This window comes from Sinocyclocheilus rhinocerous, unplaced genomic scaffold (genome assembly GCF_001515625.1).
Source record: "Sinocyclocheilus rhinocerous isolate Xijiao unplaced genomic scaffold, SAMN03320098_v1.1 scaffold1035, whole genome shotgun sequence".
Taxonomy (NCBI): domain Eukaryota; kingdom Metazoa; phylum Chordata; class Actinopteri; order Cypriniformes; family Cyprinidae; genus Sinocyclocheilus; species Sinocyclocheilus rhinocerous.
In genome coordinates this window covers 376,891-393,284 of record NW_015628318.1, presented here as the reverse complement: position 1 = coordinate 393,284, position 16,394 = coordinate 376,891, and the positions used below count along the sequence as shown (strand labels likewise).

General features: G+C 37.0%; 1 protein-coding gene across 1 annotated transcript in view; it reads right to left on the bottom strand.

The window, feature by feature from the left end:
• Positions 1-2,058: 2,058 nt before the first annotated feature.
• LOC107737385 (ephrin type-A receptor 7-like) overlaps positions 2,059-16,394 on the bottom strand; it is a 33,192-nt gene continuing 18,856 nt past the window's right edge. Inside the window, exons 4-7 of the mRNA XM_016548871.1 lie at positions 12,875-13,030; positions 2,281-2,623; positions 2,154-2,216; positions 2,059-2,065 (exon numbers count right to left, since the gene is read on the bottom strand). Coding sequence (XP_016404357.1) covers positions 2,059-2,065; positions 2,154-2,216; positions 2,281-2,623; positions 12,875-13,030 — 569 coding nt within the window. The remainder of the gene's footprint in view (positions 2,066-2,153; positions 2,217-2,280; positions 2,624-12,874; positions 13,031-16,394) is intronic.

Here is a 16,394-nt window from a genome sequence, read left to right as displayed (position 1 = left end):
TATCCTGTCACTGACCTTGTTTTGTTTGCAAACCATAAAAACAACAAAAATGCAAATGAGAGCTTGAGTTTTGAATGCAGGTGGTGAAACACTAGGGATGTACAAAACTACACACTGTCAGAATCAACGAGTCTGTAAGTTACCTGAATGACTGGATGACTAATTGGTCTAGATTAAAAAGAACCTTTTTTTTGTATTTCTTTGACAGTGTTTACATAAAACACATTCCTGCATTCCAAAAGAGCTGAACTAAGCACAACAGAATGGAACAGGAAGCAGGATTCTCGAGGCGCAACACAACAGCCAAAAATATCTGTCTTGAAGATCTTAGGTGCTTTACTTAGCATGGTGTTTAGATGAGAATAACATATAATAATCTAGATAAAGAGAAAATAGACTACATATTTAAAATATTCAATATTATATATTTTGCAGACAAAAAGAGATAAACTATGCAACATACCCTAGTGAAAAATAAATATACTACTATGTATTTATTTAAATATACTAAACTGGTATACTTACTGTAAAGTCAACTTATTTTGTGCTTAATGCACTTTAATTGTGCAGAAGTAGTGCTGAAGTCCAAATAAAGATATACTGAATTATATTTAATTGTGCTAAAGTTGAACTATTGCAAGTATACTTCATGTACACTTTAAATATCTAGCATTTAAAGACATATTTATTAAAGATCATACAATCCTCATCAACAGTGACATTAAAACACATTTAGGCTTAATATTCAGAAATGTGCAATGTGTACAAGTAGTACTCCAAATAAAGTTTAAATATAACTTTTATATCAGTCTCGAGCGATACGTCAATAAATGTTAATAGATTTTAACTAAGTATGAAATAAGTGCATTTTAAATATATTACTTTTTTACTAGGGTATTCATGTCTAGATATAATTATTACAAATGTTCTAGATATCTAGATAAACTAGTCAACATATATCTAGATAAAATATTATACAATTTCTAGATAAATTATTTATTATAATGATACATTTAGAAATATATAGAAAATAATGTATATTTTAGATCATATACAGTATATATTGGACAAAATATTTAACATATATTTAATATATATATTTAACAAAATAAATAAATAAATCTTGATAACCCAGTCAACACATGTCTACATAAATTATGGTGTTATTATTATTAGCAAGTGAAAAAAACTGGATAAAATACATTTATATTTCTAATATTATATATTATATTATAGATTTTGAATTTATTTTAGACATACATTATTTAAAAATCTATATAAACTAATCAACATATATGTCTAGATACAAATATTATATATTATCTAGATGAAAAAGTCAGCTTCACTAATCGACTAGTCAGTTGTTGGATGACTAGTCGATTAGTCAGCCATTGTGACCATCCCTAGGTAACATATCAGACACAGATTTCCTAAACAACAAAGACTCACAACGAAACAGTCAAATATTGTATGTGTGCACGTACAACAACACTGCAGTCTATGCGCTAGTTGCTGAAGCGCGGTGCTAAGCTATCACTGTCTACTAACCTCTTGTTAATGACCAGAACCAGTATGCATTTGATGGCAAATTGTATTTCATGGATGCTTGGGCATGAAAGAGAAATCTTGTTTTGCAGATCCATAAAAATAGTTCATTAAAAACATGCATTTCTCTAGCATGTGCAGTCTCAGAAACAGCTCTTAAATTATGGCCAACTCCCGAGAGAGCGAGCGTGAGAGAAAGAGGGAGAGCCAAAGACAGGCAACCACTCGTCGAGCTAATAATGTTTGCGGCCATGACTTCAGCACCAATGCAAGCATTTGCCACCCATTTAATTTCAGGGGATAAAGTGAAAGCTCATATCATTTATCAAGAATTCAACAAAGAGTCTTGCGGAAATGTCAACCATGGCGACTGTAAGTGATATTTAAAGGTGGCGTTTCTTCTGGCAGACAATAAAAACTAAAGGGGAAACGAGAGAGGTATTCTTGTGCTTGACTTCTATTATTTATCATCTGTTGCTGTTCACCACTGTATAGTCGCCACAAAACCACAAATTATGAACTGCAGGAACACAGTTGCCAGATAATTTGTTCAATTATCCCAATGGCGGTAAGTACAGAAACGTGAATGCACTAGTTGGAAATTATACAGTCTTGAGTTGAGAGTGCCGTCCAACCAAGCAACATGAAAAACACCAGAACTTCCCTCTTGCCTAAAAAAAAGCATCAAAAGCACATCAGAATGGTGTCAAGCCGAATAGCCACCAAAGTCCAAACCTCTTACCTGCTTGGCTGGTTGCGATGCTGATGGCCGCAAACAGTCGCTGGGTACGGCTGAGGTCGGACACGCCGTTCACAGCCTCGACCTCAAAGGTGTAGTTTGCGTGCGCTAACAGGTCGGTGATGGTGACGTAGGTGTCCGTTAATCCACTCTGCTGTGGCGCGTAGCCAACATTGCTCCCGCAAGGAAAGCACTCTTCCGGTTCCCAGGTGCAGCGGCGGCATATAATCCGGTACGTCACGTCGTTACGGCCGCCCGTGTCTGCCGGCGGGGTCCACTCTAGGCTGACGGTGGTGTGGTTGATGTTGTAAAGCAGGTTCTGAGGTGCTGATGGTGGCCCTGTAGTAAGAAAAGAGGGGGATGCTTAGATAAACATGTGACATATTTAATAGCACTCGAGACAAAAACACCATGGAAATATGAAAAATCTGGGCCCTTGGCAAATCCTGACATGCAGTTATACCGTAACCTAGATGCATAGAGATGTTATGCTGAAGAATGCTGGGGAGTTGAACTTGAGTGCTACCAAGGTCGATGTAGACCAGGGATGTAGCAAAACAATGAAATGATGAAAAACGAGATACTGTTTCAAGGTAGAAAACCTTGAGATAAGACCGCCTTGGTACTCATCTACTCGATAGCATTTCATTACTGAGCCAGGGAGTTATGAGTTTCCTGTGGAAAGAAAAGAGGTGATACAATTGGCAAAACTATTTTTTTTTTATTGCCAGGGTGACAGGAAGTCTAAGCCATGGAAGACAGGGAGTCTGAGTCACTTCCAGAATTTAAGAGTCAGATCATGAGCAAGTTGTCGCCCCGACAATAGCAACAGTGCAGGATTCCGCTCAGCCTACAATAACCAGCTCACAGACAGATGACCACAGTGGAAAACAACCCATCATCCCCTAATCCCCGCCAGTGCCAAGAAATCTGGCGCGTCTCATAAAGCAATGATTTATACTTTGCTACTTTTATCCAACCACCAAGCCCTTGCTTTTATCACCCTGATGTTTTTATAACGGCACCGCTGTCTGTTCAATATCTCTTTTATTAGAACTCGTCTTTGTGATGGTCTTGCATCATGGGTTTGCCGTTTTGGAGAGGTTCGATTTTTGTACCTCAAAGTGAAATAGCGACCCGTACATGTCCACTGGTGTGGAGCTGAATAGGCGTTTTCAATCTGTTCTCTAGTGGAGCTGGGCTCACGAGAGGGATTGTGGGATTGACAACAGAGCAACTGGTGAGCATTTAAAAAAATAAGAAATGTTAGCAAGAGGTGAAAATGTCCACCAATGACGTCTCTCATTGGAATTCAAAATCTGCAGATAGTTTTTATTGGTTTTTGTCTTTTTGTAGTTTACAGATTATTTATAAAAACAGCTGTCCACAAAAAAAAATGGCAAAAGTAATCTAAATGTAAAAGTAGTGTAACTGAGTATGAAATATCATCCGATACAGGTAAATTAAATACCGTGGGCCAGCGTAAATCCAAAACAGCGCCGATGGGTGTGGAAATTTCTGCGATTGATTTACTAACAACTGCGCAAATTAAAGAACACAGACGCAATATCTCATTTACATATCGACCAACGCAATATACCAAGCGCAGCGCAAATTAGCGTAGTCACAAATAAAGAATAAAGAAATAAAGAAGCCACAGTATGTTGAAATGAGCTGGAGGCCAAAATATGAAGGTTTGCAAGAAGTTTTGATAGACCTGGTATTGCGTGACTCCTAGTTGAGGGTTCAAAGTTGTCTTTTATTTCCTGAAGCAAATTAATAATAACATGGCTTGGCAAAAGATATGTTCGCATAATGTGTTCTTCTTGCATTCCAAATAAATTAATACGTGTGGAAAAAATCCTCTCCCTTCTACCATGCACTGTCTGTTCTCTGGGGTGCCTTCTCCTAGCAACAATAAATGCAGCCATTTCAAGTGCAAAATAGTTTAAGACAAGTTTTTTTGGGCGTTAAATAATGGCACAAATACCAGTAATTTGACAAGTGCAAACGTTAGTAAATCGCATTGCGTGATTCATTTTAATACTCTCCTCCCATAACTTTTGCGTCTGCACGGGAAACTCCTACAAATGCATATTCAATAAGGTCAGGTGCAAAAATAACTATGTCCACGCTTTTTCAGCGCTAATTCGTCCTGACAGTACTATTTTAATGCCAAAAGATAGTTTGCACTGGCGCAAGCTGTTAGTAAAACTGGCCCTGTATCTCTAATATGAACTGATAAATGATATGGTACCGGTATACTTTGCATATACTGTCTATATTGGGTAGTATACTTTGGGCATTCTGAAATAAAGTTTGCATTTTTACCTAAGTGATGTTGAGGTCATTTTGTCGCTACAAAACGCAAAGTCGTGTGTCGCCAGTACCGCCTGTCTGGGGACAAACTGGGAAAATTTACTAACAAAACACTCAATGCATATGAATGAGGGGAAAGAGCAAGCATTAGAATTGTGTGAATGGTTAATATGACACTTAAAGTTTGCTCCTCATTAAAGCTAATGGCACACACATCCATCCATATTCATCAAAGTAGGAGGGGAACGAGTGAACGGAGGAGATGAAAGGGCCACCTGTGGCAGGTGAAGAGATGTGGTCCATCTCTCCATCTCTCTCTTCTCTGTATCTATCTCTCAAGCACCAAGCACAACGTCACCTACTGATGCTAATGATGTCCCTCCTACTCCATTCCCCTCGGGGAGAGCCGCAACACACACACACACTCATCCTCCTGAGACTTTAGTATTCTATTTCTATGGTTACCTATAAGAATAAGAATAATAACACTAATGGCTCCATTTGGCAGGGCCTTCTCATTCTGCTCTTCAGTGGCAGAGATCAAGGGATTGTTTATCTTTAAATGGACAGCTGAGACAGGAAGGGACTCAAGTCAAGCTGTGATTGAGCATATCTATTCAAGCGACAAGGTAGCACTGAGATGAATCACTACTGGAAAGTTCCTATCGATTTAATTATTGCAAAATGTTAAATAAAAGCACTGTAATCTAATAACAATCCATGATGTTGTTCAAATTTCATGATTTGAGGCTTTGTGCGAAACTGCCTGGTCCGTCAATCACTTAATGCACAATGTTTTTGTATGAAGGTACGGTGGTTTCAGATGGCTTACAAGGCACCACGCCTGATCTAGATGTAGAACAAATTCATGTTTTAGACATATCCAAGCAAATATTTAAAGGGATAGTTCACCCAAAAATAATCCAAGCAAATATTTAAAGGGATAGTTCACCCAAAAATTTTAATTCTGTCATTAATTACTCACCTTCATGTTGTTCCAAACACGTAAGACCTTTGTTCATCTTCAGAACATAAAATAAGATATTTTTGATGAAATCTGAGGGCTTTCTGACCCTGCATAGACAGCAACGCAACTGCCACATTCAAGGCCCAGAAAGGTAGTAAGGACATCATTAAAATAGGCCATATGACATCAATCGTTCAACCTTAATTTTATGAAACTGCGAGAATACTTTCGTGCACAAAGAAAACAAAAATAACAACTTTATTCAACAATTTCTTCTCTTCCGTGTCAGTTGATGCACGTTCACGACAGTACCATGATGCAAGGTTGAACCACTGATGTCACATGGAAATAATCTTAATTTTGTGTTCCAAAGATGAACAAAGGTCTTACAGGTTTGGAAGGACATGATTTTCATTTGCATATGGCAAACGCATAATGAACTTTTTTTTTTTATTATTATAATTAAAATAGTATCATTTATCTCTTTGTATACATGGAATCACAATCGAACATTTGGCATTTATGAAAATATTTTCTTCTCATTTTTTTTTCTTTTTTTTTAAAGTACAGGGTGAAAACAACGAGTATAGAATGAAAAAGACTAAAGACTTTCCTGTCGAGTGTACATCTGTCGTCTGGAGAGTCCTGCAGTCATCTTTTTTTTTTATTCACTGTTGAGAGCGTCATCGTCTGCTGGTTAACAACAAAATGCCCTCCGAGTTTACTGCTCTCATTTGCTCTTTCACACACGAGTGCATATGTGTTTCTATATATGTAATCTGTCATCTCCTCTGCAGTCTGCTTTGAGATTGATTCTGCAGGGACACTGGAGGATGTATGGGGGAAACTGGGACAAATATCTGCCACAGACAGCTTGATTCTCTACACCACAAACCAAACTATTCTTTTAATGGGTATGAAGCTTGCTTAAAGCCTGTGTGCACTCTTTCACACTCGTTCGTTTTGCTTTCCCCTTGAACCTTCTTTTAAAATAAGTTTAACTTTATAGATTGTATAGCCTCAAACCGCCCACAGTCTGTTCACGGAGTATCTGATGAAGATTACACACAAAACTGCTAACTTCTCTTCTATTTTTTCCTGTGTTTTCTGTACAGTCGTTCACGGAAAGGGCCGTGCCATCTCAATGATTTTTTTCCACAGCGGTCTATTGTTGTGGTATAATCTATTTCAGATAAACCCGCCCTTAAATGGCGTGTAAAAACATAAAATGTGATTGATCGCTTTATATGCAGGTCTTGCCCTGTCCAAATAGGCTGTTCTTGGCTGCAATGTGGACCACACTTTAAGCCTTTAGTCAAAAGTCTGGCAGATGAGATTAACTGACATTTCTAACAGTGATTTTTAACATGTAAAGGAGCTGAATATCCTTCCAATCCAAAAAGTGAGATAATAAATGTGAAAAAAGATAATAAAATCATCTTTAAATTTAGAAAAATGTGGTCACGATTCTTACCCTTGCTGTTTTCCTGTGAGAGAATGTTAATTAGGTCAACCTGCTGATCTTGTGTGTGTGTGTGTGTGTGTGTGTGTGTGTGTATGTGTGTGTGTGTGTGTGTGCGTGCGTGTGTGAGGCCAAGCAGCACTGGAGCTTAACTCAGGAATCCAGTTGTTATCTGCACATTGAGCAGCTCTTGGCTGTCTTAGTGCTACTCCTCCTAGTAAAGGATAATGGACCCAAAAATCTTGTCAGTCACTCACCCTCAAGCCGTTCCAATCCTGTATGACTTAATTTTTTTCTGTGGAACACAGAAGATGAATCTTAACAAATATCCTATTTTCAATTTAATGAAAGGTAATGACATTTTTGTTGACAATATATCTTTTGCAGTCAATTTTGGAGTGAATAATGACTTAAATTTCGGTCTGCTTGTTACACAAAAGCAAAAAACATAGTATATACTCTTCCATTCAAAGGATATTGTAATGTGTTTAATGAAGTCTCTTATTTATTTGATCAAAAATACAGTAAAAACAGCAATATTGAGAAATATTATTATAATTAAAAATAATTGTTTTGTTTGAACATATTGTGAAATGTTTTTTTTTATTCCTTGGAATGGTCAAATTGAGTTTTCAGCAGCCATTACTCCAGTCTTCAGCGTCACATGATACGTCAGAAATCAATCTAATAGCTGATTTACTGCTCAAGGAATATTTCTTATTTTTATCAATGTTAAAAAAAAACAGTTCTGCTAAATATTTTTTGTGGAAATCATGATACTCTGTTCAAAAGAACAGCATTTATTTTGTAACAATGAAAAAGTCTGTACTATCACTTTTAATCAATTTAATGCATCCTTTCTGAAGAGAAAAAAAAACTGAACACAAAATTTTTAAAAGGTAGAGTCTATACGGGTTGTATTTATAGTGATTTTTTTTGCCACAGAAGAAAGAAAGTCATACCGGTTTGGAATAACATGAGGATGAGTAAATGAGATATTTCATTTTTTGAGTGTCTATCCCTTTAAGACTCACCACACTAATGAGGGTCCCAGAGGGCCGCTACTTCTGAACCGTGTCCAGCCACTAATCCTTAATCTACAAACATGGTACCTGAACTTTGGCCTTACTTGTACCAAGCACCATGGCTAGATTGAGGGATGGAGCCAGAGAGAGATGGTCGAGAGAGGCTGGTTTTATTACTGTACTCCTGTCCCTTAGCAACTGTGGGAAAAAGGAAAGTCTCACCCTCAGGGACATGTCAACGAATGGAGGTGACGATTCCAGAGCTTGAAGAGAGCTGAAAAGAGAGTATGTAGGTTACGCACTCTCACTTTCTCTTACTTTCTTTCTCACTTTTTCAATGTATCCCGCTCTCCTTTTCCTCTTTTTCTCTCTGTCACAAAGTCCCACCCTCCTACCGCCCCTTCCAGACCTTCGCTAGTGCCGACACCATGCGCAGCTGTCGAGTGATTGATGTCATCTCTGAAAGCTGTCAAGAACTCCCTTCTTTCGTTCTATCTAAAAAGAAAAAAAACTTCTCTCGAACGCAGCAGGCTCGCTTAAGTATCGCCCATTTATCTTGACGCCTCACAGGTTGTGGTAAACCGGGAGAATGTATGCCATGCCATTGGGATTATTTTGTACTGTAGATAAAATCTCAAATAAGTGAATATTTCTGAGAAACTTTGTGCTGTTTTTTTCTTCCTTTCAACAATGACAGACCTTTCTTCAAGTGAATATTAATTCCTTTCACTCTGGAAATCTGAATTTCATTAAGGCCGCTCTTAATCTGTGTTCTGAGGAGCTGAGTGCGTATTGACAGAGCTTAAGATTCGGTAGGTTTACACCTCGCTCATTTAAAAAGCTGTCCATCAGGGTGTTTATTCAGCGAATGTAAATTCACCCCCAATTACCATTCAGTTCCATGAGGCTTTAAATCCCCAAAAAAGAAATCTTCATCCCAGACAATTCAGATGGTCACAATAACTTAATCCCAAGATAATTAAGACAAGTCTGGTGAGGACAGTATTTTGCATGCACAACACTTCAAAAGAGATGCGATTTATGTTTGTTAAAAGTTTTTTGTTTTACCCCTTGATTTGCATTTTTTCCCTCCTGTCACATCCTTATTATCCCAAACTCTTGCCAGATCCTTTATGACTCACTGTGATTTAGAATCCTCCCTTAATTCTTTGTGCATCTGGATTTCTTCTTTAACGTTATGTCTTTGTGATTTAACAATGCTTGGTGTGGCCTACATCGTTCTACACTACTGTCCAAAAGTTTGGTAAGATTTTTTAATGTTGCTACATGTGTTTGATCAAAAATACTAAGAAAGTAAGAAATATTATTACCAAAAAATGTATCTTTTTCTATTTGAATATATTTTAAAATGTAATTTATTCCTGTGATGGCAAAGCTGAATTTTCAGCAGCCATTACTCCAGTCTTCAGTGTTACAAAATCATTCTCACTTAGTGTTCAAGAAACATTTGTGTTCTTTGTGAATAAAAATTGTTAATTTATTTTAAAAAAAATGTATCTATTAACAGGAGTGTGTCCATCTCACAAATGTAGAATCCGTCTCTGCAGTCATCTCAACCATTTAATTCCAGCATCAGGAAATAGACAAACTATTTTACCCGCGGGATTTTTTTCTCTGGTGCTGTTTTGCGGTGTTAGTAATATGTTGTTGTAACTTGCGTTACTGAGATTGTAACGAGTAATAATATTACCCAAATTTTATTAGTAATGCGTTATATTACTGCGTTACAGCAAAACGTAATATACTACTGTAATATTATTACTTTTGTAATGCGTTACTCCCAACACTGTTTGTCAAGTATGATATCAGTTTATATCCCTACGAGATCTCTGAGGTCTGAAAACCAACACCTCCTTTGTGTTACTAGGACAAAATACAAACACAGGGGAGATAGAGCCTTTTCGCGAGCTGGTCCAAAACTGTGGAATGACCTCCCTCATAGTATTAGATCCGTTAACTCACTAGCGGTTTTCAAAGCTGTGTTAAAAGCACATCTTTTAAAGACTAATGAGGAGTTGTTATGATGCAGGTTTAGTTATTTTAAATTGTACCCATGTTGTTATGTGATTTGTGTTGTTATTTGAGACTATGCTTGTTTTTATGTAATTTTATTGTGATATTGTGAAGCACTTTGGGCAACCTGGTGTTGCATTAAACTGTGCTATATAAACAAATAAACAAACAAACAAACAAACAATGTTTGTCAAAATAACTTGCAATAAAAGTTTTTTTTTTTTTCAATATCGTACAGCCCTAATCCTTGCTTTAATGTGCTCTCTCCATCTCTTTGTCTTCAGGAAGTGAAGCACATCCTGAGATTCTACCTGATTGAACCTGTCTTTGAGCATATTTCCAGGTAGACCGACTCGCCCTGAACTCCCTCACCGCCTCTTTTCACCCTTGTCAGGCCTGTGTAAATAAGTCATCAATGGCTGTAGAATAGACGTGTTATTCAAAAAGAGAGATGGCCAAGGAGAGGAAAGAAGAGGACAGGTGGTTATTAGAGGGAGGGAAGGAGAGGAAAGAACTGCTGAGACCTGCTTCCGTTTGTTCCGACTGTAATTACCGGAATCGTTATGCCCATTCAAACTGAATCCAAACACCTGCCCACTCAGATTTTTGAGTTAAGTTGATTTTATTATTATTTAAAAAAACAAAACAAAATCATGCTAGACAAATACTGTAAGACTGGACTATCATGTCTCATACTTAAATTAAGTAAGAACTACTCAGCAGTTAAAACAAGTTTTTTTTTCCTCTCTCTCCTTATTTTGCCTTGGGCACCAAGTGAGCCAGGACTGCCTCAGTGCCCCTTAAAATACAGAGGTGCCTGTCGCTTCTTTTAATTAAAATCTCATCTGACAGGAAACAGACAATTGCTTGGAATTGGGAATGAGATACGTCAGTTTGTGGATATAAAGATAAGGAAAGGAAAGGAAAGGAAAGGAAAGGAAAGGACAGGACGATAGACAAACGGCTCACTCACTAGTGCAGGCAACAGATGGGGTCAGTTTTTGTCCTATCAATTAATTTATTCAAGTAGTTTTGCATAATCCTTTATTATTATTTCTTAGAAAAATACATTAACAAAATGGTTTCACTGCTTATTTGTTTTAAAATAAACACTTTTGTTCACAAAATTAAAGTCATCTAGCGTTAATAAGCAGAAAAACTGAGTGACTCAGTGTTTAAATTCAACGCACCTGGCTGGCTTTATGAAAACCCATGTGAAAGACTTGGGCTTCGTTTTGGATAGTGAATTAAAGATGGACAGGCAAATAAACACACAATTTTTTTTTCATTTCCGTCTATTAGCGAAGACGAAACCGTTTTTATCTACCACTGATTTGGAGAAAGCCATTACGGCTATCGTTTTCACTCGAATGGACTACTGTAACTCCCTTTATTTTGGAGTTGATTGTGGTGCACTGGGGCGCCTACAGAGAATCCAGAACGCAGCGGCGAGAATAAAAAAAAACATGACTCAGTCACTCCATTACTTGCGTCACTAAATTGGCTGCCGGTACGGCTTAAAATAATTTATAGGATTCTTATTTTCGTTTTTATGGCCCTTCACAATTTAGCCCCTGGGTATTTGTCAAGTATGATATCAGTTTATATCCCTACGAGATCTCTGAGGTCTGAAAACCAACACCTCCTTTGTGTTACTAGGACAAAATACAAACACAGGGGAGATAGAGCCTTTTCGCGAGCTGGTCCAAAACTGTGGAATGACCTCCCTCATAGTATTAGATCCGTTAACTCACTAGCGGTTTTCAAAGCTGTGTTAAAAGCACATCTTTTAAAGACTAATGAGGAGTTGTTGTGATGCAGGTTTAGTTATTTTAAATTGTATCCATGTTGTTATGTGATTTGTGTTGTTATTTGAGACTATGCTTGTTTTTATGTAATTTTATTGTGATATTGTGAAGCACTTTGGGCAACCTGGTGTTGCATTAAACTGTGCTATATAAACAAATAAACAAACAAACAAACAAACAATGTTTGTCAAAATAACTTGCAATAAAAGTTTTTTTTTTTTTCAATATCGTACAGCCCTAATCCTTGCTTTAATGTGCTCTCTCCATCTCTTTGTCTTCAGGAAGTGAAGCACATCCTGAGATTCTACCTGATTGAACCTGTCTTTGAGCATATTTCCAGGTAGACCGACTCGCCCTGAACTCCCTCACCGCCTCTTTTCACCCTTGTCAGGCCTGTGTAAATAAGTCATCAATGGCTGTAGAATAGACGTGTTATTCAAAAAGAGAGATGGCCAAGGAGAGGAAAGAAGAGGACAGGTGGTTATTAGAGGGAGGGAAGGAGAGGAAAGAACTGCTGAGACCTGCTTCCGTTTGTTCCGACTGTAATTACCGGAATCGTTATGCCCATTCAAACTGAATCCAAACACCTGCCCACTCAGATTTTTGAGTTAAGTTGATTTTATTATTATTTAAAAAAACAAAACAAAATCATGCTAGACAAATACTGTAAGACTGGACTATCATGTCTCATACTTAAATTAAGTAAGAACTACTCAGCAGTTAAAACAAGTTTTTTTTTCCTCTCTCTCCTTATTTTGCCTTGGGCACCAAGTGAGCCAGGACTGCCTCAGTGCCCCTTAAAATACAGAGGTGCCTGTCGCTTCTTTTAATTAAAATCTCATCTGACAGGAAACAGACAATTGCTTGGAATTGGGAATGAGATACGTCAGTTTGTGGATATAAAGATAAGGAAAGGAAAGGAAAGGAAAGGAAAGGAAAGGAAAGGAAAGGAAGATTGACAAACGGCTCACTCACTAGTGCAGGCAACAGATGGGGGGTCAGAGAGGGCTCTGTAGTAGCCGTCCTCACAGTCACATCTCCATGAGCCCTCTCTGTCGTTATAACTGTGTGCGGGACAACGGGAACACTGAAGATCCTGAGATGAAGACTTGTAGAATCCACGACCACAGGCTGGATGGTGATGGAGAGAAAGAGAGAGAGAATTAGCATGTGTTCACATTTTGTATCATCTAGTGTTTGGATCAGACTGCCCCTTAAGCACTCTCATAAGAAAGAAAGAAAATGTCTCTTTAATATCTCAATTGTTTCTTCTCAGATTCTCAGATCGTGGTCAATGTATCTCTTCTAGGGTTTTAGAAGAGATCTCAACATTTGCTATCAAAAATCTGAGATTTTAACATCAACTCAAACAATTCTTATTCAATTCTCCCAGGAGATCAGAGATATGCAAACCATATGAATTTTATATTTACAGCCAGTGGTGTTATAGTTAACAAAAACTAAAATTAAGTAAACATATTCTTGGTAATAAAATAAAATAAAATAAAATAAAATAAAATAAAGTTTAAACTTCGAAAAGTTTGAAATGTACCTGGAATTAAGTTTAAGTTGAAGTACTAAAATTACTCAAACTAAACAGAAATAAAAAATTAAAGATAAATATATATATAAAAAAAGACAAAAACACATAACAAAATTACTTAAACATAAAGTGAATTAAAATTTAAAAAAAGTTAATTCAAAACATTAATAAATATATAATATGTAAATGATACTAAAATAGCACTGTTTATAGCAGGAATTTTGTCAACAACTGTCCTTTTTTTCTCCTAAGATGTTTTAAGACACAAGTCAATACATAGAAAAATAAATAATCATAAAGAAATATGAAAAGATCAAATTCTGAGCACTAACATTTTCTGCTGGGTCATTACAACACACACTGAGTTACTCATATGTTGCATCAACCAGGGGCCTTATATTCCTGATCACCCCAAAAGCACTAGCATGCTTGCCTTTACACCACCTCTAGCAGTCAGAAATGTCCTAGAGGCAAGGTTACTGTGGAAAATAGGAAACTTAAATGGATTATTTCAGTATTTCACCTTTTATGAGAGGAAAAAAGGACATCCCACAGGCAGCCAGGGATCAGAGACAAAGCAGAAATTAGGGCCAGATCGCTTTAGGCTATGCACAAGAATCACCCTCACACGTTCCAATGACAACGAGTCATTTACTCCCATTCTTTATTTCATATGCCCATATGGGCTGAATTGCCAACGAAGCATTATAATCATATATTACTATTTGCATTATAATTAGACAACATTAAATACCTAATAAAATGAATTTTCCCTTGTATTCAGTTTTTCATGACTTTATAATTCATCACTAGAAACGGTGGTGTTAATTAACCTTCTGAAAAGGAAAAAAAATGCAGAGAGAACAAGTCTGGGGTGATTCCACAGGCTGAGGTATTTTCTAGTTCACATCAGTAAGCAAAGAGAAATAAGCTATTTTCGGTTTGGCCTTTTGGTCTGCACTGCTGAGAGCCACTAATCCACACTTAGCAGCTGTTTGTTAAAACCCCCTTCAGCCTAAAGAGGGAATCGGGCCCACATGATTTTTCTTAAACCCCAACCATGCCCGCATCCCCTGGATAAATATTACTTTGTTCACAGCTATGCATTTTAATAATTATTACCAGGGACACAACACTACTGATTATCAATTCCCAGCCTAATTTTTAGATCTCAGTAGTTGCATTATTTTCTAAAGGCCTTCAAAAAGAGGAGAAAAAAATCCTGCAGCTTTCCGTGACAAGACTAAAATGGAGATCGCATAGGAGGTCGACCGATTTCCTCATTTTAAACACCACCTTGTTGAGATGGGGGGTGGCTGAGGGATACGGTATCCCCATTTCAGCTACATGAAAGCCCTGTCACTGTGTATTTAGCTCAGAAGCATGGCATGGTGTGGCTGTGCAACGTAAAGAACAAGAGCCTTCTGAGGCTGAGAAGTGGAGGAAAGGGATGTGATTTTATCTGGGATCTTTCTCAACCAGTGAGGACTTGTAATTGAAAGCAGCAGGTCTAGTTCTTGTTGTAAGGAGGTGGTGCTGGCAAAGTGTACCGTGAAATAGCCATGGTTGAATGATATTTATGTATTTTTCCATTTAGTATTCATTGTATAAATGAAATAATTACACCAAAAAAAACAAAAAAAAAACATATTCAACAATATATGTGTAGTGTCAAAACATACAGTATTAAGATTCCTTTCCATATATTTATACAGTGTTGTCTCAGAACAAGGGATTTCAAACCATTGGAAAGGAGAAGAAAAGAAGGAGAGGGAAAATGAACAAGAAAAGAACCAGGAAAAGAAAATGCTGAATACAGGAGGAAAAGGAAGGGACAGTAAAGTAAAATAACCGGTAAAAGGAAAGGTAAGAAAGAAACAGGAAAAGGAGAAGACAACTAAGAAAAAGCACAAAAACAGAAAATGAAACAAGAAAATGAAAAGGAACAAGAAAAGAAAAAAGGAAAAGGGAAAGATAAGGAAGACAAACAGGAGAAAGTACAAGTAAGGTAAGAAAAGAATAAAACAAAAGGAAAATGAAGGGAAAGGGAAAGGGAAAGGGAAAAGGAAAATGGAAAAAGGTAAAAGGAAAAAGGAAAAAGAAAAGGAAAAGGAAAATGGAAAAAGACAGGTACAGGAACATGAAACGCGAGCAGAAGAAGCAAGAAAAGTAACAGGAAAAGACCAGGTAAGGAAGATAAACAAGAGAAGGAACAAAAAAGTAAGTAAAGAACAAAACAGAAAAGAAAACGGACAAGGAAGGTAAGGTGAGGAATGGGAAAATGAGAAGGAACTGCAGAGATAAGGCAAGGAATGAAAACAGGGAAAGAAATGAAAAGAAAAACACTCTCAGAAAAAAGGTACAAAAGCTGTCACTGGGGCGGTACCTTTTCAAAAGGCACACCTTTGTACCTAAAGAGTCCATATTGTTACCTTAAAGGTGCATATAAGTACCTAAAGTGTCCATATTAGTACCTAAGAGTAGGCCTGTCACGATAACATATTTTTGTTGTGCGATATATTGCCCCAGAAATAATTGCGATAAGCGATATTATTGTCATTTTAAAGACCATTTTATGCCACTGAATATATAATCATAATGTAACAGCATAATAATGCAAGAAGGCCTACACACTTCCAAATGACAACAAACTTTAAATTTTTAAAAATATTTAGATCATGGAAATTAAGTATCAAAATATTAGATACCTTAAAAAACTTGAATAAATAGTAAATAAACATTTTCTAACAAAAAGTGCAAAGTAACAAGTAAATGCAAAAAAAAAAACTTGTATGGAGATTTTTCCATCTACAGATTTTTCCCTGACCTTCTTTTCTCTGTAAATGAAGGGTGCACACTATTGCTGAAAAACACAATCACTACTTAGCAGTAGGGTTGGGTACCGAAACCCGGTACCAATATGGCACCGGTACCTATGTAACCGGTATGTAC